Source organism: Mytilus edulis, chromosome 1 (genome assembly GCF_963676685.1).
Source record: "Mytilus edulis chromosome 1, xbMytEdul2.2, whole genome shotgun sequence".
Classification (NCBI taxonomy): Eukaryota; Metazoa; Mollusca; class Bivalvia; order Mytilida; family Mytilidae; genus Mytilus; species Mytilus edulis.
Genome location: NC_092344.1, coordinates 66,495,826 through 66,522,212, shown reverse-complemented (window position 1 = coordinate 66,522,212; position 26,387 = coordinate 66,495,826). Strand labels below are relative to the sequence as shown.

General features: G+C 31.4%; 1 protein-coding gene across 2 annotated transcripts in view; it reads right to left on the bottom strand.

Annotated features, from left to right (window-relative positions):
- The window catches only part of LOC139487474 (plexin-A4-like), a 111,157-nt gene that overhangs the window by 29,768 nt on the left and 55,002 nt on the right, over nucleotides 1-26,387 (bottom strand). For both annotated transcript variants that reach the window (XM_071272298.1, XM_071272307.1), the window contains exons 5-8: nucleotides 23,330-23,430; nucleotides 18,651-18,789; nucleotides 16,815-16,983; nucleotides 6,233-6,329 (exon numbers count right to left, since the gene is read on the bottom strand). In XM_071272298.1, coding sequence (XP_071128399.1) covers nucleotides 6,233-6,329; nucleotides 16,815-16,983; nucleotides 18,651-18,789; nucleotides 23,330-23,430 — 506 coding nt within the window. The remainder of the gene's footprint in view (nucleotides 1-6,232; nucleotides 6,330-16,814; nucleotides 16,984-18,650; nucleotides 18,790-23,329; nucleotides 23,431-26,387) is intronic.

Below are 26,387 nucleotides of genomic sequence, written 5' to 3'. Positions count from 1 at the left end.
TTTTCCGGGTTTATCTATAAAATAAAAAAAAAGCCTGTGTCTATTATGATAACTACATTAGTGATATGTTTTGTCTATGGTTCCTATTGATTATAATGAAAGTATCATTTTAAAGTCTGTATGATTGATGGACAGCCTGTAAAAATCTTTAAATTGCTCTTGAGAAGATGTATATAACTGCTTCACAGACCTATCATTATTTTCTTATCAGTATAAAATTACAAGTATCAGTAATAATTCTCTATTTTTACTATCTGTTTTGCACTTAAGATGTTTAGAGGTTTTGAGTTTTTTTTAAATTCATAATTTTTACTACTTTTTTAAATTTGTGTATCCTCATACATCAGAACTGTTACGTCAGATATTCCTCTCAATTGCAATCCAACTTAGATAAACTCTAGCCCAACTCTAGAAGCAATTTACAAAGCACCCTAGCATTATATTGTACATTTAGTTAGAGGCTTGTACTGTCATTTTCCATAGAGTCAACAATCTAAGTGGTTTACCATACACCTTAACAATATACTGTGCATTTTAGGGGCCTATTTTAGTGAAGCCCTTATTTGTGATTTACTATAACAGTAAATAATAGCAATAGGTCCCTATCAATAAACTGTACATTTAAATTGAGGCTTTGATTGCACTTTTACTTCTCCCCTATCAAACAATCCAAATGGAGATTAAGGGGATGATCTTTATCAATGTTTCTCGTTCTGTGAAAGTTAGGAGCAATTTCATATGTGCAGGTACTTTCATAGCATGCTAAAATAAAATTGAGAAAGGAAATGGTGAATATGTCAAAGCGACAACCACCCGACCATAGAGCAAACAACAGCCGAAGGCAACCAATGGGTCTTCAATGTAGCGAGAATTCCCGCACCCGTAGGTGTCCTTCAGCTGGCCCCTAAAATATGCATAATAGTACAGTGATAATGGACGTCATACTAAACTCCGAATTATACACAAGAAACTAAAATTTAAAATCATACAAGACTAACAAAGGCCAGAGGCTCCTGACTTGGGACAGGCGCAAAATTGCGGCGGGGTTAAACATGTTTATGAGATCTCAACCCTCCCCCTATACCTCTAGCCAATGTAGAAAAGTAAAACAATAACAATACGCACATTAAAATTCAGTTCAAGAGAAGTCCGAGTCTGATGTCAAAAGATGTAACAAAAGAAAATAAATAAAATGACAATAATACATAAATAACAAAAGACTACTAGCAGTTAACTGACATGCCAGCTCCAGATCTCAATTAAACTGATTGAAAGATTATGTCTTCATCATATGAATATCAGGTACAATCCCTCCCGTTAGGGGTTTAGTATCATACTATCATAAAATATATGAGAAGAACATAACCCGTGTCATGCCAACAACTGTTTTTTTAGAAATAATGTCTATATTCAAAGAGAAGCACTTTTATAACAGACAGACAAACAAGTTCACCAAATATATAATAGATTCTTTATTCATTATTATACATAACATTTCCCAAATTTGCGGCAATTGAATCCAGAAGTGCAAATTGGAAGCCAGACAAGGGAAGGCATAAGGAAAGTGGAAAGAATAATAAAGTCAAATTTCCGCAAAAAAGTGTTATAAACAGTAATTCCCAAACCACCACTTACACTAATAGAACAATAAATAGGTGACAACTCATTGCTGTGGGACAGAGTTACTTGTTAATAGCTTAAAACACCTAATAATGAATATATTCATTTATGTACCAAAGTCTAGACCAACTATCTAGGGAAAGATTCATTTTTTTGTTTTTTTAGCAGTCTGAGTGATTATTCTCATTAAGCTTTGGAAATTACGATACATGTAAAGACAGTTTCGAAAGTTGAATTCAGAATCCAGATTAACCAGATTGTTCGATTATTAAAATTTCATAAATCACTTAAGAATTAGCATATATGTCAAAAACATGATTAGTTCTGCTTCTCAGGTTTCCACATATCTTCATACATGTCTTACATTTTTTTTTATATCATCCTACAATATATTTGATTTCAATATTAATTTTTATCTTTTGACTAGGTTTTTTCAAAAGATTTAATGTCATAAAATGTCAAAGATTATCATGTTTCTTAAATAAAAGAAAAAAATTATCTAGAAAAACCTATTTTCTATTTTTAATATTTTTTTCCATTAAATTTTAATATTCCTATCTAAATTAATGCAACCTGCATCTAAAGTCATTTTATTGTAAGTCATTAATGTCATTAAGCTGCCAATCCAAATGAGAACAAACATAAAAGTATTGCAAAAACCCTGGTATTATAGACATGGAGTCCTAGTTTTTGAATAAATTCCAGATTCTTCTTGCCTTATCTTTTCAAACTGTCACTGAAATTGCTTGATTTCAACCAAGAACACTTTAATACCACCAGATACTAATACTTTTATTACCATTCCTTCATATAAATAAAACAAAGATGGCTGATTGATTGCCGCCAAATTGTGATTTATTCTTTTATAAATTGGAGTAAATTAATTGCAAGGAAAAAAAACTCTGCATCAGAACAAGAGTGAATCACTAATCATTTATTGAATTGTTAAATCTTCTAATCAACCATGAGCAACAGTTGGCGTTGTGTCTTCTATCAATACTATCAGAGCGAAGGCCTATGCAAAGATTTTCAGAGGCATCCTGTTTCAATGGCCAATTCCAGTTCAATTCTCTAATCAACCCTAAGCAACAATTGTCAGCTTAAATTCTAATTCATCATTGTCATGTGCGTCTGTCCCAAATGCTTTAAAGTGTGAACTGTCATATCTGTATGACAGATTTCCGAACAGTCCCACCATATTAGGACAAAATCAAATCAAGCAACGTCTTAAAACTTGATGCATCTTCATCATTCTAGTGGTAAAGTGTAGAATGTCAAATATTTGTGACAATTTATCTTAAAGTCTACAAATTTTCAGGCAAGCCTCAAAACTTGATGTATCTTCAGTTGTTTGTGACAATCTTTCTGTAAGTCTACAAAATTTCAGGGAAAGTCTGAAAACTTGATACATCTTTGGTCATTCTAGCTGTAAAGTGTAGAATGTCAAATACTTGTGACAATTCTTTCTGTTAATTTACAAAATGCATTTCAATCTAAACTTTATTAAATGACAAGTGTACATCTGTAAATTGCATCACACTTATTATGTGACTGTCTGGTCCATAAAAGAATTTCATGTCTTGATGTCTTGTCAGAAGTGTTAACATTTCATGTTTAAAAATCAGGTCAGAAAAGTGGTTGTCATTTTTGCTATGCATGCTTTGTCAGCAGTTACTTGGAAAATAGCTTTTTTCATGTAAATTTGTCTGATCATCTTTTTTCCTGCTTTTGCCAACAAAAAAATCAAGACATTTGATGAAAGTTCTGTTTCCTATATGTATATAAGTAATGTACAAAATTATACAACTTTCATACTGATAATACTTGGTCATATACATCCTTAAATACCATAATGTCTGCTCACAGAACTACAATTATTTCAATTTATTTCAGGTAAAGGTTTATTCTGTACTGTTGGCTATTAGTTTAGATCAGCTGATGTCTTGAAGATATACCAAGACACTTTAACATACACAGACCACAATTATTCTGGACCTTAATGAACAAAGCACTCAGACATTAATTTTTATAAATCTGTATACAGTTTATGATATCTCAGTCAGTATAAATGTGTATACCCTTTCAAAAGAGTTCTTGTAAATAAAACCTTAGTAAGACATGTAATACACCAAATCAATATAATAAGAGAAATGTTGATCAAGTTACTTATCTTGTAGTAATACAATTTATAGCGATTACGATACAATTATCATCTCCGTCAAATTAATCATATTAAAAAAGTTGCCCAAGATTAAAAGGACAATAGATCTAATACAGAAAAGGCTATAATTATTTCCATGGCTTATTAATCAGTGTCAAAACTTATAAAGAAGCATCATTATATTTGCGGAGAGTTTTTACGGAGCAAATATTGGCTAATTTGGACACATAATATCTGTGTAAATAAAAAATCAATCATATTAAATCAGGAGCAATTTCCTGTTATCACGGAGAAAACATTATTAAGTTGACAATATCAAAGTGTCCTAAACAGTTTAATGTTGTAAAATAATTTACATTGTCAATGACATTGGTGTTGTGTACAAAAGAGTTCTACTATCAAAATCAAACATACTGAATATATTGCATTCCATAGTACTATTTGAGATTAACATTAATAAATTACGATCGGAGCAAAAAAATTGGAAGGCAAAAATATTTGGCTATATGAGGTGCTAGAAATGCAGTTATAACATTGATACTATGTCATAAAATAGCAACCTGAAGAAAAGATCATTTTTTTTCTCGAATATCACCTTTGACTCTGGCTTTTGGCAACTTGGTAAAACAACAAAATGGATCCATCACTTCCAAATATAATATGTTAACAATAATCACATTTTCTTCAAACGGTTTGAATACAAAATTAAGCTTTGAGATTGATTTGTCCTGTTACAATCTAGGTGTCTTAATAAAGGGGGTGGGAACCATCACATGACCCAGGTCAAGGTTCCATTTTTGACAAATAGCACAATGCACAAAAAACTTAACCTTATGAGAAATAAAATAAAAAATTAACCTCCATAGAGTAATGAAAACTGATAAAAACATGTAGCTATGCACCAAAAACCTTATAAAAAAAAAATAAAAAAATTAACCTCCATAGATTAACGAAAGACCGATAAAAACATATTGTATTATATCACAATCCAAAGGTAACAGACAGGTGTACAAATATTTACCTAGACACCCTGAACACAGAAAATTATCAATGACATTCTGGGCGACTGCAGCGTAAGTTTGAACTCTAGGTTAACTCCTTCAGGAAATACCTAATCTTACCTTGCATGTCTTAACACTTTGAGAAGGGGTTTCTGAATGACAACAGAATTTATTGGTTATTGACTCTGAGTCATTCAATGTCTGGTTTATAGTTATGATATTATCGTTTACTTTAGTTGAGTAAAGATAAATGTGACTTAAAGAAACTGTCACTAAAAAAAATGCAAGTCTATCCCAAACTAGTATGATCAACTATTAGCTAACAATCAATCTATTATCAATTCATCAATTATGTAAAAAAGCCAAACGGTAAACTTCATTGTCCAACTCATGATGGAATACAAGACCATAAGTGAATTAGACAATTTTTTTTGCAACACTGACAACTATGTCTATCTAAAATTAACTGTAGTAGTTATGTTGGTTGGTGAATATTTTAGGATTTCTGGATTTTTAGACTTTTTTTCTTTTTAAAAATTAAAGTACTATGTCCTTTTTGAGCAATAGCCCCAACTTGCTCAAGTGACAGGGTTATTGAAAACACCTTTCAAAGTAATTCATCTTAAAGTAATGCAGGCAAAAATTTGATCCAACTGACCCAGTAATTTCAGCAGAGAAGACTTCTTTAAAAGTTAATGATGAATGTCACAGACAGACAGACAAAAAGTGATCACAAAATCTCACACTGGCTTTCCTTTGAACCAAGTGAGCTAAAAAAAGAAGCTAAGAGCAAGTATTATCATGCAGTATCTAGCCTATTTATATCAGCTTTCAGGATACCAACAAGTACAGAACTCCGCTTGTAATTGACCCTTACTGCAAGATCACGTCTGTCAACTAAAACACAGGAAGAACTCTCTTTGCCAAACTTGATTGTAATTGACAAAAGAAAGGAAAATACAAATCTTTTATCTTATGAACATGAAATGAAATATATGATAAAATAAACCCTATTTCCTCAATTTGTGTCAACACTTTAAGTACCAATAAACTATTGCTTTGTGTTATAATTCAAGTAAGTCTGGGACTGTCTGGCATATTGTTAACACTTACAAAGACTACAACAAAAAATATGTTTACATAATATTATACAATTATAAATTATATATAAGTAGCCCAAAGGGCCAACTGTACTGTGAATTCATTATTATTTGTTTTGTACTAATTTTTTAGAGGATTTGATGGGAATAGGTGAACAACAAATGTTATAAGTTTTTAGCAAAGACCAATTTTCCTTTCATTTTCTTGAATGGAGAATGTTGTAAAAACTTACACCATTGCATCCTAGTCAACGACAGAACAGTAGCCTGACAAGCATAGTAAAGTTTCTTAACAACCAAAATAGCCTCCTGTCCTCCACCATCTAACAAAATCAATAAGATATACTTACGCATCATCACTGTGTACCTCGCAATCAAAGAAGGTGAAGTTAGTGGACACAAACAAACGTTTGTCGATGACAACAGACAACTTCATAATGATGTGATCTGAAATGGAAAGAAAAAATATTATGATTTTGAACCAGAAAAGTAGCTTAGATTCAAGCATCAGTTTCTGTTTGCTAGATGATGCTTGTCATGTTCCCTTCATTGTTGTTACTTTTCCAAACAATTTTCGTTTAATTGTTATTTTTTTTTTTTACCATTGCGTTGGAACTTGTGATTATGAGATAAATACTGCTACCATATTAAATGGTTGACAATTAAATGTCACTTGTTTGTTATTTTATCTCAGCAACAATGAACCTCTTGAACCTCTTGAAGGGTAGAAACTGTTCACCATTCCTGAACACCTAACTTCACGGTCTTAGATAATTTGTTTGTTTTGTGTTGATCAATTTAAGCATGCTACAAATGCCACACAACAATCAATCAGTATCTAGCAATATCACCTTGGACAAAGGGATATAAATACAGATTAAAGAACCGTATTGATTGCCTGATTGATAGTTAGTGTTTAATGCCACTTTCAGTACTCTTGGATATTATTGCAGCTAGTTTTTATTGATAGAGGAAGCAAGAGTTTTCCAGAGAGAAGCACAACCTTTTGCAAGCTAAGATTATAGTTTTACATCGTTGCTATTTCTAACTACTATGCAATTAAAATACAGTCTCTGCACGGACACAATTTAAGACAACAGATACCTATTCTAGATACCAAAAGATCAATTATCACCTATAGTTTATAAATTCAAAATCTAATTAGGTTGTCTTTCTACCACTTTATCCTTTGCTTCCGAACAATGCCCTAATAAGGTGTTAATATACCCAAAGGACACACCCCTTGAACAAGGAAGTATAAAAATATTTTCATAATTTTAAACAATTTGTGAAATATGAACCCCCAGGAGAACTTTACTTCCCCTTGCAAAGAAAACAGTTAACACCATTACATAATGCAGAACAACCTGACATGATTCCACCAACCATCAAACCGTCAAAACGCTTTGCCTTGGAATGTAATCAAGAAACAATTCCCCAGATATCACACAATTTTCTTCAGATCTGAAGCAAAGTACATCTATCTAAGTCAGCACTTCATGAACAGGTCATTACTAAGATTCTAATCGTCTTAAGTGATATATTCCTCATTTAAACTTAAAATAAAGCTTTACTAATGATTGTTTTATTTGATGTCATTATTGTGTATTACGTAATAAACAATGGTCCTTAAAAGACAATTGGAAATTGAAAACAGATGTAATTAAAACATATCCGCTCTAGTAATGCTTTAGAATCTTTCTTATACTCTGTATATCTTTTAACTGGTACAAATATTTGACATGCTTTTTTTTTACAAGAAAAGATAACTAGTTCTTAAGAAACTCATCAAGACCAAAAGAAGGAAAGTACTAAACTGATTTAACAATTCTTTAATGTCTCTTATTTCAATGGAAAACAAGTATTTTGTGAGCTGCTTCTTGGATATTTTTCCATATAAGGCCAATTAAAATTAATTGATAGATTTTCATCCCTGCCCGCCCCGATTTTTTTTATTTTGCAAAATTTACGATTTCGGGATTTTGTTCATTTCAGTTACCGGTAACCGTCAATAATTTCGTTTCATTCGAACTTCCTGTTTATAAAATTTCTGTTTTCATATTTCTTGTTTCGAGTACTTTAAAACGATTATGTTGACAAAATCTGCTGCTCAATGATGACAGTGTCATCTACGGAGAATATAGAAAGATTACCAGAAGGGCATGAAATATTCGGGTTACAAGTATTAAATACGCTGTGTCCAACGCAAATCGCGGTATGTCACAAATTGGAAATTTCTGGTACAAATATTTGACATGATTTTTTTGCAGGAAAAGATAACTAGTTCTTAAGCAACTCATCAAGACCAAAAGAAGGAAAGTACTAAACTGATTTAACAATTCTTTAATGTCTCTTATTTCAAATGGAAAACAAGTATTTTGTGAGCTGCTTCTTGGTTATTTTTCCATATTAAACAGAAAATTAAAACAGGTGACTATTCATAATTAACCAATTGAGTTTTGTTGAACTGGTTTTCGTTAATTGTTGTGAAAGTCACTAGATAGCTTAAATGTTAGCTTTTAAAGGGGCACTGTATCAGTTGCAATTTTTATCTTTAATTTGCTCCAGTTTCAAAGTAAAAACTTTCCAAAATAAATAGGGGTAGATGACGTGCTTTTTCTTTGATCTGGAGTCATATATAATAGTCTTTATTTTTCATCAAATAGAACATGCAAATGATTTTTTCAATTATGTTATTTTATTGTAAAATGTCATATTTAGGTTACAAATCTGATCTAACGTGTGGTTATTCTAGTAGTCCATCCTCCTATAGGTTACAATAATATAGAATTCAATAGTGAAAAACATTTTCTGACATTGATATTGTTTAAGTTTTCACTTTCAAACCAAAACCTTTTAAAAATTCATAATTATAACCGTAGATTTCACAAAAACCTTAAGACAACTGAAATGTCAGAGAAAACAAGCATGTCACCTGATTTTATTGTCAACAAAAAGTTTTCTTCTATTTTACATAATTGTAAGAGGGGTTAGGGACTGGCACAGTCATTGCTTTGAATTGGGTGTATATATAACATAGCTCTTTTTTCTATCAGGTAGAATATCAAATTCTATTTTTTTATTGTAAAAATGTCATATTAAGGGTATGATTCTGATCTTATGTGTTGTAATTTTACCGCCCTCCTATAGGTTACAATAACATAGAAAAAACCTCAATAGTGAAAACATTTTCTGACACTGATACTGTTTAAGTTTTCACTTTACATACCAAAACCATTTAAAAATTCATTATTATAACCGTAAATTCCACAAAAACCTAAGACATCTGAAATGTGAGAAAGCAAGCATGTATTCTAATTTAATTGTCAACGATTTCAACATTATACACACCCTTATATCTTGGAAAATAATTATCTTTCTTTCTCTTACAACTTTTTTTTTAGAAAAACAATTTAATCAAGATGTACTTGTTGATTCTTGCATCACATGTAAATTAAGCTAATATTCTAATGAGAGTAAGCACATGCAGATGTTACATGAATGCAGAAAATATGCATCTTAGCACCATGAAACCCGTGAAAACAGACGTAACCAAGTTATCCACAGCGAATATGACTGATTCCGATTACATAACGTTGGGACAAGAATGACAACTATTCTGATTCTAGTCAACGTTCTCACAATACTGCCGGTGTACACAAGACAAAAAACAGGTCTTTATAAGAAAGAATTCTTTTTGTCTGTATGACATTTATTTAATACTATTTTCAAAGACAGAAGCTATCAAGTTCTCAATTTTGGCGGAGAATTCTTCAAACGGAATTGTCTGGCAGTACTTTAATTCAATTACATTATTAATAGTCTTGAGAAGATGGTAAAACAAGGCACAGACAATTATTAAAAGTCAAGATTCCACTAACAGGAAATATGCAACACAGGTTTGTCAATAATGGTGATCTAACTACAAAATATTAACCGACAAAATCAGTCATTGTACAAACTATGTAATATGAATAAAAGAAGGTACAGAGTATATCTCAATATGACAGCAATCCAATAACACAACGACCCCAAAAAAACACCTGAGGGTCAACACACAGCCTTACAAAAAAAAAGACAAATATATAATATGTCAATCTCTCAATAGAGACCCCAGTACTGTAAAAACATAATTGACTTTTGTTGTCCACCATTCTGCTGTGTTTATGTTTAGTGACACATTTAATATCAAAAATGCAGATACAAGGACAATAACTCATACATTATCACAAACATTTTTTTTTCAGATTGATATTTCATATCTTTAGCAATTATCATGTATTAGTGCCAATGCCTTACAAATTAATTCTACAGATTATAAGCCAAGACATGTGCTGTGATGTATGAATTTAAATTTTTGCACAGCAGTCATCGAGATATGAGCTGTGAGGTGAATCAGGTTAGGCATGTTTTTATGTGAGCTGATCTGATAAACAGATGTTAAAATTATGACAAATATGACAACTACTTGTGTAAACACGAAATATGTATACCCCATAATCTTTCAAACCTTGCTTTACATTTGGTAATGAAAAACAACATCCCCCTCCCATAACCATTTGAGAGCCATTTCAACATCATTGACCCCTCACAACTATCAAAATATCTCACTCTTTCTAAAAAACAATCTAGTTAGCTACAAAGTACTTCAAAATACGAGCAAACATGGCCTTATCGTCATCAAATATCCTACCCTTCACACTGTAGGACACTTCAAGCCTTAATCATCATGTTCTTAACATTTTTACAATCAGCTTGCACAGTGCCCCCCTCTCCACCCCCTGTTTATGTATCAATCTATATCATGTATATTGTACTTATATAAAACCACTACCAATTTACAATTCTTGTCTGTAACAGCTGTGGAGCATGTAAACCCAGATAACACTTGTTTTCATACTTGCTACAATTTCCTGTGATTTGCAGACATATTCTGATAGATAATAATGGCGTTACATACATCTGTATTTCTGATTTTCAACTTTATTTTTTCTCAAGTGTTCAATTGTTTCAAAACCAATTCTCCAAAGCAAGTGATAGATAAGCAGGTTATTAATATATAACCTAGGTTTGAAATTAAGCAATGCAGTATTTGATATACATTCAGATGTTCCAGCACAAATGTGCTACAATTAAGGTTTAAAAAATGTCGGCACTGGGAGGCTTATTCAATTAAAGCTTCTTTAAAGAGATTAAACGATTTTAGGGTAAAGGACCCTAACCAAACATGACATTTAACCATCTGCAAATCTGACAGGGAGTGCAAAAATAATTAAAAAAAAAAAAAAAAAAAAAAAAAAAAAAATCCTGACCTACCGACCCTGATTTTTTTGCCTTGGCAGCAGGAAACAGACATATATTTTTTTTGGCCTTATAATGAAATATTTTTTTCTAGCAATCATAATGAGAAATATAGAATAAATCTGTGAGAAAGTAATTTAATATAAACTAGTTATAGCTTGCTAATACTACAGGATATGAAATTCATAAAAGGTTCCCCAAAAATTAAAGATTAGAGGTTTCTATGCTGCCTTTGCCAAAAATGTATATTCCAATGTATCCTGTATTCTTTGCCCAATATTACTTTTTTTGATTTTAAGTTTTTAACGACCTTGACTGGCTATACAGCCCTTGAACGGTCAGTAATTCCCTAAATTATGCAATGTTATTCTTAATCTCCATGTTGTTGCTGTTACTAGACTATGACACACAGTCATATTGTCATACCAAAATAGTTGATGTTATCACTGACACTAGCAAACACACCCACTGTCACATAACAGCTTCTCTCTCCAAGCAAACTAGATTATCTAACCCAAAACCTGCATACTGATTGCATATAATGTGCAACATGCATCATATGTAAATAAATCATATGGCAACAGGCTTTGTCAGCTTAAAATGTCTAAGAACCACAAGAGAATCAACACCAACACTGTATAACTACTTTACAATCCTATGTCACTTTGTCAAAAATTAATCATATCCGATAATAAAAAAAAAAATACTCTAAGAAATTTCTTTGACTACATTTTTGCATGTCTATCAACTTCCTACGAGAATAAATAAGTTCTAATTTTAAAAATCTTGTCACTTTGTCCAAAATTAATCATTTATGACAAAAAAATTAATTATTTAAAAATTCTAAAATAAATTTTAATTTGCATATCACTTCCTGAGAGAATAAGCATGGACACTACATTATACCTTCTTAAATATCTTGTGTCACTCTGTCAAAAATTAATCATATCTCGTATTATATAAATAAAAATTCTATTGTTAAAAATTTCTCAAATAATTTTTTGCATGTTTTTTTTTTATATTCAGAGACAATAAACACGGACAACTTAAAAATCCTAAGTCAGTTTAAATTTTCTAATGTCTTATGACTTCCTAAGAGCACTAACATGGACATTGCGTAAATTCTTATTAAAAAATACTATGTCACTTAGTAAAAAAATTAATCATATATATACATCTGACTAAATATTCTATTCTTAAAATCTTTAAAAAAAATTATAAGTCATCATAATCTGATAAAAAAATCTATTCTGAAAATTTTCAAACAATTTTTCTCATATCTATTGACTTTCCCGACTTATATACATTACAAATCAACAGACCCAATATTCATAATATCAGTTACCAGGGATTACTACAATCAGAATATAAATTGTCAAGATTAACCCCACTTGTCATTGTATACTCCTTCATATACACCCTAGTTCAATGTCCCCATTGTTTTATGGAATTTAATCAGCAGTGCTTACTAAACCATGACAAGTTCTTGTTTCATTAGGTGTCTCACTCCTTTTGACAGTAATAAGTTCAACGAGAAGTACTTGTTCCACAAAGCATGGATGAATGAATTAAATTGGCTTTTCAACAGCTGTGGTAAGGACTAGGTTACAAGCAACTTACTAGTAAGATATCAATATTTAACCTAGAAAGTCACAGGTTATGTATAATACATGTATTACATTTACAAGGAAAAACCTCTACAATACATATACTTGTCTCTATTATAAGCAGAAATACTAGATACTATATTTCTACAAGTGCATTAGGAAACAGAGAGTAAAAGAGAACTGTGTGAAACTTAATGATGCATTCCAAACTTTCAAAATAAATAAATATGTTACATCATTTATACAATGTTTTTTTTCAATGATTCACATTAAGAAAGAACTGAAAATAACTTCTCTAATTGAGATAATGCTTGACGAAAATGAGCATGGATTTTACATTTTCAATCTCCCCCACAAGTTATTTCTGTAAAGTCAACAAATTAGGTATTAGGAAACATGTTTTCAAAGTGAGAGGGTTAGTTAGCACTATAAAACCAGGTTTAATCCACCATTTTCTACATTTGAAAATGCCTGTACCAAGTCAGGAATATGACAGTTCTTGTCCATTCATTTTCGATGCGTTTTGTTATTTGATTTTGCCATGTGATCATGGACTTTCCGAATTGATTTACCTTTAAGTTCAGTATTTTTGTGATTTGACTTTTTTCTTTTGTTCTAAAGTAATCACACCACTTCTTCTATTTTTATTTCTGTCAATGTAATATTACAGTAGTAAAGAGTACATCACAAACTTAAGTATGATGACTTTCAACACTTCTATTAGTAAACAAAGCCAATATCAAAGTATAAGTTAATTATTTTCATGTCTTAAGAACAAATTCCCTGCTCTTGATGTCCCAACCATTAAACTAAATGGTGTAAATGCCTTTAATTACCAATACTAAACAAATCAAAATTGGGAAGTACAAATCCGTCTGGCTACATCTAGAGAGGAGCAGAAAAGTGTCTCGAAAAGGGCTTACCCTAAAAAATTAAGCTTCTGACAAGTTTCATTCATTTTTATACAACATGAACAAAACAAAACCCACCAAAACTGGAGGTGATTTCAGGTGCACTGGAAGGGCAATGAATACCAATTTCATATCCTTTTTACTCTCCTATAGTATACCCCTTTTGAAAAATCCATGACACAGAACTAATATGCTAAAAGTATAAAGCAGAAAACAGTCTAAGCCTTTGTGACTTGTATCAGACATAAAACATTAATGTTTTTATATCTCTCTGGCTGTGTTAACAGACAAAATCTTGCTTATATCCAATCAACTTTTAAAAAAATCTTAATTAAAAACCCAAATACGATAAAGATATAATCTTACACAACTCTGAAAGCACAGTATTTCCAATTACAACCCATCAATATAGTAAGAACTAATCTAAATTTCAAATATCTGTCCTCTTTTGTAATAGATTCTTTTGTCAACATCTAGATTTTAATCCCAGAATTCCCAGTAGGAAAATATCAATCAATTTGAACATTTCCCCCTGAAAAAAGATTAAGGCAATGAACAAAATTCCAGTTTGAAATCCCTCCTTTAATCAATACTTGTATTTGATAAATAAGATAGAAAACTCTAATGTTTCAATGATTATGTCTGAAGGTATCATTATGTCTTTAAGTTAAAATGGCATTAATCCATATTTATCTTCTCAAGGTCATTTGAAGGTTGAGTAGCAGGTGAATAAATATGCCTTTAATTTGTTTCATTAGAATCTTAAACTTTTTAATGACTTTCTTCTCCATCTGTGCAAGAATGCAAAGTGAAATTCCCAAGGTATCTGGGATTTCCGTAAAAAAACTACCACATAATGAAAGGAAATATCTACAAAAAAAATAGACAAATTTTGAGATGATGAGAGGGATGGAAGTCACTGAAAAGGGTAGATACCCTTCTAACCTAAATGTCTACCACTGATCAATGATTGCTTTCAATTATGTAGTCTTCAAATATAATGCCAAAAAATATACTGTATATTAAATTATTTTCGTAGGTTTCAATTTTTGTGAATTGAGGAAAACTTGCATTTTGGTGGATATTTGATTCTGTGGTTTTGCCAATTTCAGCAAAGAAGACCTGTAGAATTTTGAAATTTGTTAAACATTTGAATTCATGGTTCATCTGAACCCATGAAACCCATGAAAATCAAACAGACAAAGAGTATAAATAAGACTAAAAGAATCGAAAAATGACTCCCAAAATATGGTCTGACTTGTACAGTACAATACAGTATTTGACCTTATAAGTATCAATCTACCACTATCACATCATAGGTGGATTCAGGGGGGGGGGGGGGGGGGGGGGGTGGTCCTGGCTCCCCCTTTTGTGGAAAAAATTTGGTTGATTATATAGGAAATCATTGAAGCATGACTGAGGGGCCCCCCTTAGGTCAGTCAGCGCCCCCCACCCTTAGGAAAATTTCTGGATCCGCCACTGCACATACTCACTTTGAACTGTACTATATGCAACAATGTACCAGAAACAGCAAATACTTCTAACTAGGTGGTCAGAAAATACTTTCTACCCATGCTATTTCTTATCAATTAGGTAGTTTTACAAGTCTTCAGCTTACATCTTGCATAATAAAATCTACCATTAACATCAGAGATGTACTTAACAATTAGATAAAAACAAGGTGAAACCAATGAGCTAAATGTTTGACAGAAATTTTAAAAGGAGGATGTACACTTCAATGAATGAAAACTTCCCAAAGGCAAGCAAGACAAAAATTTTTTTTAATTTGCACTTGACTAACAGGGTCAAAATCTTAATAAATCAGCGTGACAATGCATATAGATAACCATCAAACAGAAGTTTAAATTCTAGTCTAAGTATTTGTTTCTGTGCCGATAGCATCACATAAAAGTTTAAATATTGATGATCGGCTAACAGACAGGTATGCTATCTATGTGTTCTCTGCGCAGATAAACATCAAAAGATTTATCTGGACATTATAATGAATGAATTTTGAGGTCACATGATAAGGAAGCTATACTAGTCACCTCTGAAACCACAGAAGCAATGGTCATCTGATAAGGAGCTACCTAACTGGTAACCTGTGATATCTCACAAGCAAGGAAACAGCTGCGGTCCAGTTAATTAAGAAACTGTATACTGGTCATCAGTGATAACATACAGGAACAGATCATCAGTTTTGTGGGATTGTAGTGAATCATTCTTTAAAACTTTATACTAACTGGTACCCTGTATTAACTCTACAACCAGTACTGGTGACCTAGAACATTTACCAACCAAAGTCAGTTATCTTCAAAACACTTTTCAAAACTAATTTGTATTGCTGAAATCTACAATTCAGAAAGCAGGGAAGCAATTAAGGGTTGGTACTTTCTCCATTCAAATTAGTCCTCAATTCCTGAGAAGTAGTAGGGGATGTAATATTGGTTCATCAGATAAGGAAAATTTCAGACTAGGGAAATCTAACAGAGCTGGATATCAATTGTAAGGAGATGAATCATAACTCTGTGGTTAACTGATAAATAAATATTGTTCACAGGATCAACAATGAATTAAGTAATCTACGATATCTCTAATATCATAGACTACATGTACCGTATAAAATTACGACACATGTATCTCAGACATCTTGGGAGTTGTGTAATAAGTTGAGCATGTACATGTAATTAACCAAAACTCTGTGGTTAACATTTAGCCTGAAACTATTTAGGGTGTGCTTAATTCATAAAGACCTTGATTTAAATTCTTTTGCAGGAATATTCCATTGTCAAGTTAGACCTTCATGTAGATGATAATAGTTTCATATGGAAACATGGGTTCTATTGAGAATTGTTGCATGTCCATTCCTTATCATATCTTTTTTTTAAATCTTAAACCCTTTAATAAAATTCCCTACTATAACTTAGTGTTTGCCATTGTATTTACTCTTGCAAAAAGCAGAAAACAGCCCAAGGTTGTATGCAGACTATGGCCAAAACATGCAATCAAATTTTCTCGATTTTGCCTTTTCTTCTCCGTACCAAAAAAATCAGTACCCACGTAATTAAAAAAAGAATCCACTTAATTATACCAAGAGTTCTATAACCACTTACCTGCACCAACAGGGAATGATGGGAGCTGATTTGGTAATGGTGTTTCGCATGTCATGGTGTTCGATGATGTCCTGTTTGCTTTGGTTGACAGTACAGCATTATATCCAGAAAATTGACACACCACGTTCAATGGCTTATATGTTGGTAGATTCGATATATTTAAAGTTAACTGAAAATAAATAAAATACTTCATAATTTTCACTAAAATACTATTAATTTTTTCACTTGAAAAAATTCATTTTGATAACAATATAACGTTTGACTGTGTCAAAGGATCAATGCTAATTTCAATATGAAAATTTAATTTCTTATTCTTTCAATTTTCATATGGTATCTTTATCTAGTTTGTAAAGCAATTTTGCTCTCGCCAGGAGACAGAATATTTACACTTGAAGCCTCAGTAACTGAAATATCAGCAATATTCAATGATTGTTAGCAACACAAATATAACACAATGAACACTGCCGTCCTTAAATTCCTTTAGTAAGTTACATATTTTCCATCACAACATGCACTAAGATTGCATTTACCAATTGAGAATTTCTGAAATGACATTTGGACAAACAATATTTTAAAAATCAGATGTTTATCGAATGAAAGACGAACAAATTTGATTTAAAAAAAATGCAATATAAATATCAGTTCATTCCTATTCAATATCTAATAATTACGATTAATAACTTCAATCATAAACGTAATTGATCGATGAGTTATGGCTACCCTAGTTTTTTTTATAAACATCAAAGTGCATATCACATGTATTGTTAACACTTTGTGTCATTATGGCGATTTAATCAAATTACATTTTTTTCACCAGACTTCTGATCTATGATTACAAACAAATGAACTTGAGGACAGCGATATGTTTGCGATTTGTTACTCTGACAATCCAATTACACTGGAGTAAATAACCAAGTGGTTTAGTACAGAATCCTTATAAAAGCCGACATGACCATATTCTGACCTTTAACATCGTACAAGCGTAAACGATATACACGCTGGTGACTAATTCGGAATGTTGCTTTCAGTATCAGCATCATTTTATATAATTTGTTTTTATCGCATTAATCATAATTTTTGTACAGAACCATGTATCAAATATTGTACTCCAAGTGTGTAATTTAATGCATTACGGGAGCCTAAATTACATTGGCAATTTGCATTCTCGTTACAATTCCATTTCCTTAAACAGTGGAGCTTGCTGACACAATCTTTCTCATATTACCAATTCATTTGATAACAATTTCTAATTATGAAAACAAGTTTATTTTCAGGACATATACTGGTTTAAAATATTCCAATGCAGATTTGAGCGATAGGGGGCTATTTCCATAAAGAATGCCTATCGTTAAATGGAAGATTTTCCCACTCCGATCCCTGACAAAAACACATTAGATTCCCATAAAGATGGAAACTGACTGTAGCTACCTGATAATAGTTTTGCAATGAACATTAACTGAATTCTATTTAATACATGTAATATTGGACTTGGAATCAGGTTATTTTAAATGCTTCTGTTATTGAAAATTATTAAAATTTGTATCATTTCATTTTTCAATTTCAAACATCTGAATTTTTAATGTTTCAACAAAATGTTATTATTTTTTCTAATACTTGAACAAGATTTGTCTATTTATTTATTTATTCAGCTATTTAGCCATGTGTTGGCCATTAATGTCATGAATGTGATGTTTGAATGTCTATTTTTCTTGGAGGTAGTTGTAATAGTTGGTGCAGGTATCTCCTGTATTGTCTAATACTTTGGTTATTTTAAGTAAAACTGCATTCTTTAGATTGATATAAAGTTGACACCATATTTAATGTGATAAAACATACACTTGTAGTCCTTGAAACTTTGTTGTTCTTCTGAAGTTTGTCTGGGTAAACAGATGTAATATTTGTACACGTTGCTCCTTTGTAGCCCAGCCATCTTAGTTCTGACTCATTGGATTCACATTGTTCTCTAACACTACATCTAAAAACATAAACATAAAAATTAAAACAAATTTAAAGTTAATTATTTAATATCCTCATTTTTGTCCCTTAAATATATATATATATGTCAAACTGTCTGATCACCTATGGAATAGGCAACTTAGAGTCAGGGTTTAACTAATATCAGGACAAACAAGAATGTGTCCATAGTACACAGATGCCCCATTTGCACTATCATTTTCTATGTTCAATGGACCGTAAAAATGGGGGAAATCTCTAATTTGGCATTAAAATTAGAAAGATCATATCATAAAGAACATGTGTACTAAGTTTCAAGTTTATTAGACTTCAACTTCATCAAAAACTACCTTGACTAAAAACTTTAACCTGAAGCAGGACGATCGGACGGACGAAACAACGAACAGACGAACAGATTCACAGACCAGAAAACATAATGCCCATAAATGGGGCATAAAAAATCACAGTTATGGACTTATTTGGGTCAACTGCAGTGGTGAGTCACAATTTTATTTTAGTCAGAACTTTTTAGCCATACAATTGCACTTTCAATTTTGGAAAATACTTAAGAAAACATATACTTGCAGCAATAACCTTCACTAAATTATAAGATCTACAGCTTAATCTTATTTTAAACTGACATTGATGAAAGTTTTAAACGGTTTATTGATAAAGTTCTCAATAATAGCACATATTTATTTGTTAAATGTTTGCAAATATGAAGTGAGATCATCAGCAACAATGTTTTTTGGTAGGGAACCAATTTTTCCTTCATTACCATTTTTACCACATACCCGCAGCCTGTAACTGTAAAAAGCTCAATACAAGTAACATCATATTCTTGGAATTCCCTGACGGAACATAAAACAATCAGGAAAGCAAATTTCGTAGCCAGCTTTCTGCTACAACAGGTGACAAAATATCGACAAACAATAGATCATAAACGCAAAACAGATATGTTCATGCGGTAAAAAACTCTGAGATAATTATCTATAATTTCATATCTAAGAGAAATATTTCTATATAGCTGTGTTAAGAGTTTCCCCACGAGAAGCATGAAGACTGCAAATTTATCATACATGGTGCCGAAGCCATTTATTGTTTACTCCCCTAAGACATCTTATAGGATACATTAATTCTTGGGAACTTGTTAGAGATCAAAGATAATGTTATATAATTTTCATACCATCATACTAAACAATATGTTTTTAAAGGGGCTTTACAGCTAATTTCCTAAAGCATGTAGAGCAAGACTTTAGTTAGCTTGCTTGCTTTGTGTTTATATTGCACATACATTAGGATAACACCCAATTAAATTCAAATATTATATATACAGGTTGAACTATGCCTTAATATGTTGTTTAAAGATGTCAATCTTATTAACAAATCTTGTATAAACAATTATACAAATAAAGCAAGCAAACCAAAAAAAGTTTTGCTTTACATGCATTAGCAAATTAGCTGTAAGGCAGTGTTGGTTAAAGGTCTAGAACCTGTCTTTTCTAAGAAGAATCCTTTGATTTTTGAATTACAATTGTCCAGAATCTAGGATTCTTTACATGGATTGTTGCTTTTTAAGGGCTTATGAATGTCTTAAAATGGGTCTTTAATTGAAAATTGAAAAGGTCCTGGACCTTTTACAAATAAATGTGAATGTCCTATATCATGTACATGTATAACACTATATCAAATGGTAAATATGAAAGCTGAAATTCAACTGAAAAAGTCATTTTTTCTTGTTTGTCAAGCAGTCTTTTGTGACTTGGAAGCTGTGTAAATATCTGTTGACAAAAACTATAAAAAAGTAAAAGAATCAATGCATTAATGTTTACCTAAATTTAACATAAAATGTTTAAAAAAAAGTTTAAAGCCTCAATTCAGGAAGTGAGTATACCTAGTTACACTAAATGATGAGTTTGCCAAAACTATCTAAGTAAAAATAAAACAGTGTTTTTCAGAGTTTGTTTTTGTTTTTCCTATGTAATGCAGAAATGATTGAAAAGCTAACAATGTAAATGCGATTAAGATCTGACGAAATCTGACTGAATAGAAATCAAAAGGCCCATCAAATGTGTTATTTCCTTAATTCCTGATATTAATGGCAACAACCCAACAATTTAAAAACATTGACTAAAATCTCTGTTTCATCCTAAAAAACAATAATTAAAGTCTGCAAAATGTATAAAAATCATTCAGTGAACATAACTTATTGAAATGGAAAAAGAAAATCTAAAATAACTTTTTAGTATTCTAATGTTTCTATAAAAAAAAATGCAGAGCTATATTTCAATGTTATTTTCAACTTCTATAAAATATTCTTCACAAGATAGTTTCCAGGAGACAGATAATGGCTATAAATGCCTAGACCAGGAACCAGATTAATGTATCATCAGGGTAACAGTAATATTGATTACATCTTTCATTCTTCTTTTCTCAAAAGACGTTCGAAATACCCATGACTATTCATCAAATAATTTCTACCAAATAAAAGAGGAAAGCTCGGAATATTCAATATCGGTCTGCAAAGTAATTTATATGTTCTGTCAAACTTTATACAAGTCCTGTATCCAACGATTGTTCATTACGATATACACGGAAAATTCTTACGCTGCTATATTATATTGGGCAATTATAGCAATTGGTTAAGATGGCATTGAACTGAACAAAAGTTAAAGTATGTACTCCTATGAGAAATGAGTCAGTTTAATGGAAAATATCCTAACCAAATTTCCATAATTATTATAATTGACTATCCAGGGAGAATAGAACATCACGGAGAGAGTTGGAAACTATGCAACAACTCTGACAAGTCAAGTTATAAGTCTAACGCACATAGGTCATTACTTCTGTAGCTTTCTGCAAGGAAGGTGAAAGTTTTCTACAGCATCTTGAAATGAGGCAATTAATAAATAAGCAATACTAATTAAAGTTTCTGAAAAATCCAAGATGTTAAATGTTCTTAAAATCATTTTTGTTTATTTGCACATAAATCACAATCCTAAATCTCAAACTTTAGGAAAAATACAACCCTTAAGTCTTTGAACAACTGACTTTTAAACTCTTTTATTCATATTTGGGGTGTTCATACAGTATAGGCACGGTGCAGGATATATGCCAGTTTGTAAGCAATTCGCCTTTTCAGAATCTAAAGGACTATGGGTAATCTCATTGTTTGTACCCCAAAATGAAAATAACGTTACGTCATTGGTTGAATTTCCTTTGTTTATCACGTTGTAAACCAATCACAACGTTTTGGTGTACGTTTTGGGAAATATTACCCAGGATGCATTACATTCTGAAACAGCGAATTAGGATTACCAATATTTGTTTGTGTCAAATTTTACTAAATTTCTTGTTTTTCCTTTGTTATAGTTTCTCATAGCTTCCCATATAATAAGGGTTGCCAATCTTTTATAAAACAGAAACTTTATTTCTAATAGTTGTTCATACATAGCCTTAAGAGTAGTCAATTTTTACAAAACAGAGTCTCTACCTTTAATAGTTGCTCATAGCATTAAGTGCGGTCAATCTTTTTCATTACAGAAGAACTATAAATAGGACTTAAAACACAAAGATGACGGAGAGTTATCTGGCAGAGCATTGAATATTTGACCGAGCCAATCCCAAAATGTCGCTGTGAAATGTGTATTGAGCATTCCAACAGCTATTAACAAAGATTAACAGCTATCCTTATTACTTAATTAATTGGATTAGTAACTCAAATCTTTAAAAATCGTTTAATCCTTTTTTGTAATTTAATTCAATTAAATCTTCCACGCCAGGAATGTGCACAACATTACACAATAGAAATTGTAACAGTAGCTGCAGGCATCTAGAATGTTTTATATTATTCTGATTTATTTATAAAGTCACCGAATAATCACTCATCTTAATAAAGCACCTGTATTGGATGTTAAATTACCTGGTATGTTAATGATATGGTAAAACATATATAAGACGTCAGATTAAAAATTCGACAATTTTGACACTTCCGTATAAAGGTTGACAACAATCATTAACTTTGTTTAGATCAACGTCAATAATATGCATAAATAAAAGAATTATGAGTTAAAGATCACCACGAATAATATACATAAATGTAAAATTATGAGTTTAATCTTTATCCACGATATTACATAAGAATAAATCTTTTATCTGCAATATTGTTATTAAAAATAAATCTTTTATCTGCAATATTGTTATTAAAAATAAATCTTTTATCTGCAATATTACATAAGAATTAAGAATTACATAATAATGTAACAGTTTTAGAATTTGATTGTATTCACAATTTTCGTAGAGGCTGAATTAAGCAGTTGGATACATTAACCAAGTAAAAATCAAGGACAGAGGGGTGCTCCAACAATGAGGAATTATTTGGAAATTGTTTTGAAGACAAGGTAACATTCATTAAAATGGTGGAAAGGAGAATAAAATCATTAACTTAGTTAGAATCTAATTAAATTTGTAAAAAGAACCATACTGGGGGGGGGAAACTGGTTATATTGGTCCAGAGAAGGGAAAACGGATATACCAATTAAGGAGCACTTGTCTAAACTTACTTGTCTTCCAAAGAACACCAGCCACAGAATGGATCATTTGCCCCTCTGCATTCACCACAACTTTTATACTGGCTACAGTCTTGTAATGCCAACTTGTATATCTGGAAAATAAAAAAAAATATAAAATTTTATATAAACATTATTTAGAGTTAATTCATTTTTCAATTCAAAATAAAGTGTCATATACAGCATTACATAACAAACCATCCATTTCATCTTACAATTTAAACACTGCCCTTTCTGAAATAAAGAAGAGTAGTACAATAAATCAAGTAGTGAAGAATGCAAATTATGCTGTTAAATTCATTTGTTATATACTCAAACAACTGTTATTGTAATATCTACATAAAGCCTTTAAAGACCATAACAAATGGAAATCACAGTATTAGGCATCTATTATCTATGGTTATTTCATCCTTGTCTTTGTCTTATTAGCAATCATAAAACACCACTCATATAAAATTATATCTTTACTGTATCACAAACACATAAAAGGCCTTCTTTTACAATTTGGCATTTGAATGCTTTTAACCTCTTTGATACATTGAATGAGTTTTAAAAGCTGCTTAATGTAAATTCTATTGGATTCCTATTGGATTTCCTGCAGGAAAAAAAAACCCATCTCGTGTTCTTATTACCATATAAACAGATCTCTTGCATCTTAATAATGTATCATATCTTCTTATAGCTAATTAACAGATTAGGAGACATAAGTCTGAGATTTTATGGTGTTCTGACATGCAAGCTATCTCAACAACATATTGAACATTTTCTCTGCCTATAAAAGTTTTCTTTGACTGTAGGCAGTTGCTAAAGGTGATCTCTATTCCTGAAACTTTGGACTTAAAAGGTGATCTCTATTACTTAAACTTTGGACTGAGGGTGATCTCTATTACTTAAACTTTGGACTGAGGGTGATCTCTATTACTGAAACTTTGGACTGAGGGTGATCTCTATTACTTAAACTTTGGACTGAGGGTGATCTCTATTACTTAAACTTTGGACTGAGGGTGATCTCTATTACTTAAACTTTGGACTGAGGGTGATCTCTATTACTGAAACTTTGGACTGAGGGTGATCTCTATTCCTGAAACTTTGGACTTAAAAGGTGATCTCTATTACTGAAACTTTGGACTGAGGGTGATCTCTATTACTGAAACTTTGGACTTAAAAGGTGATCTCTATTACTGAAACTTTGGACTTAAAAGGTGATCTCTATTACTGAAACTTTGGACTGAGGGTGATCTCTATTACTGAAACTTTGGACTGAGGGTGATCTCTATTACTTAAACTTTGGACTGAGGGTGATCTCTATTACTTAAACTTTGGACTGAGGGTGATCTCTATTACTTAAACTTTGGACTGAGGGTGATCTCTATTACTTAAACTTTGGACTGAGGGTGATCTCTATTACTTAAACTTTGGAATGAGGGTGATCTCTATTACTTAAACTTTGGACTGAGGGTGATCTCTATTACTTAAACTCTGAACTCATGTTGATCTTGATTACTGAAACTTTAGATTATATTAGGGTGATCTCTATTATTGAAACTTTCGACTAAAGGTGACATATATTAATAAGGTTGCCATAACTCGTGGCTTTTAAGTGCAGATTAATGCATTTTATGCTATTATCAATATTTGTGGTCTATGAAAAATTTGCCATTTCAAAGGACCTCTTAATTTTATGCTTTCTTCATTTGAAAAGTTCTAACAAAGTAACTTTCAGCACTACTATGCTATTTCCTGGCAGTCAGTTTTTATTGGAGCAGGATTCTTGGCAGTGCCTGAAGAAACCACTGTCCTCCAGCAGGAAAACTGACAATCAAGTCAATTAAGATTGGAGTCAAACGTACCTGCCTTGGTGTTGACAGGCTACTGATAAAGTAGTTAGACTACTTACACCAGTCAACCACCAAAGCACCCTATAATCTTAGTGAGAAATAAAGCTGTATGCTTAAAGTTATTGCCATACAATGTCACAAAAATTAGATCATTTGTTTATGTTTATGACAGAAAACAGTTTTTCTCTATGAATAATTTATAGAGCTTCAAACTGTATTTAATAAGTCAATATGACTGTATATCAACCTAATCATATAAATATCAGGAAAAAATAGAGTAAACACCATCAACTACATTACAAATTAGTTGTACTTCTGAAACAAATATCCTACCACACAACTAGTACTTTTAAAATTAATTTAGTATAGAATTGTACTTTTACGTTTTTAGTGCAAACAAGGTATTATATAAATAAAGTGATCTCGGAGACATTCATTTTCCAAATTGATTCTTACAAGGGACATAGTTCTTGGTATGATAATGAAGTTGGTAAAATCCTTGGTACAAGTATTTTATAGACTCTGTAATTACAATAAACAATCATATATTATACCTCTGCTACAAGATTAAATCATCTCTATTGCACAATTCTCATTTACAACAGGATATTTATTTAATTTCACAAACTTAAATCATTATTTTAATTTGAAACTACAAAATAAATTGTTTTCTTCCATTTAAAGCTGATCTGTTATTAATATTCATCTTTAACGAAATTGTTACTTTGGGGGAAAGAAATATGAGAGGCTGTCATAACATTTGAGGCTCCAACGGGGAAGGAATGTCATAATACAGTTGATTGTTCCACTGAGAGAACACCTGACGTTAAACAATAACTACAAAAAAGATATAATCTCAGACTCCAATGATAAGTGAACACATTCATTGGATTACAGGAGAGGTATGACATGACACACACTAGATTATCTCCCCTTTCAATATATTGGAAGGTTTTAAAAAATGCAATGAACTCTTAAACTGAGGTCAAATCCATGGTGAAATAAAATCTTTATAGTGCATATGTTCATATATTTTAGAAAATTTATTCAATCTGGTATGCATAATTTAATAGCTGCATACTCAAATAAGGTATTATCAAAAGCTAACAAATTACAGCTTGAAGTTGTCAAAGTCATCATGTGACATTCATTAGAGAGTCAAAGTTGAGATGAAGGCTAAATAATATATCACAGATGAATATACTCTCTTAAAA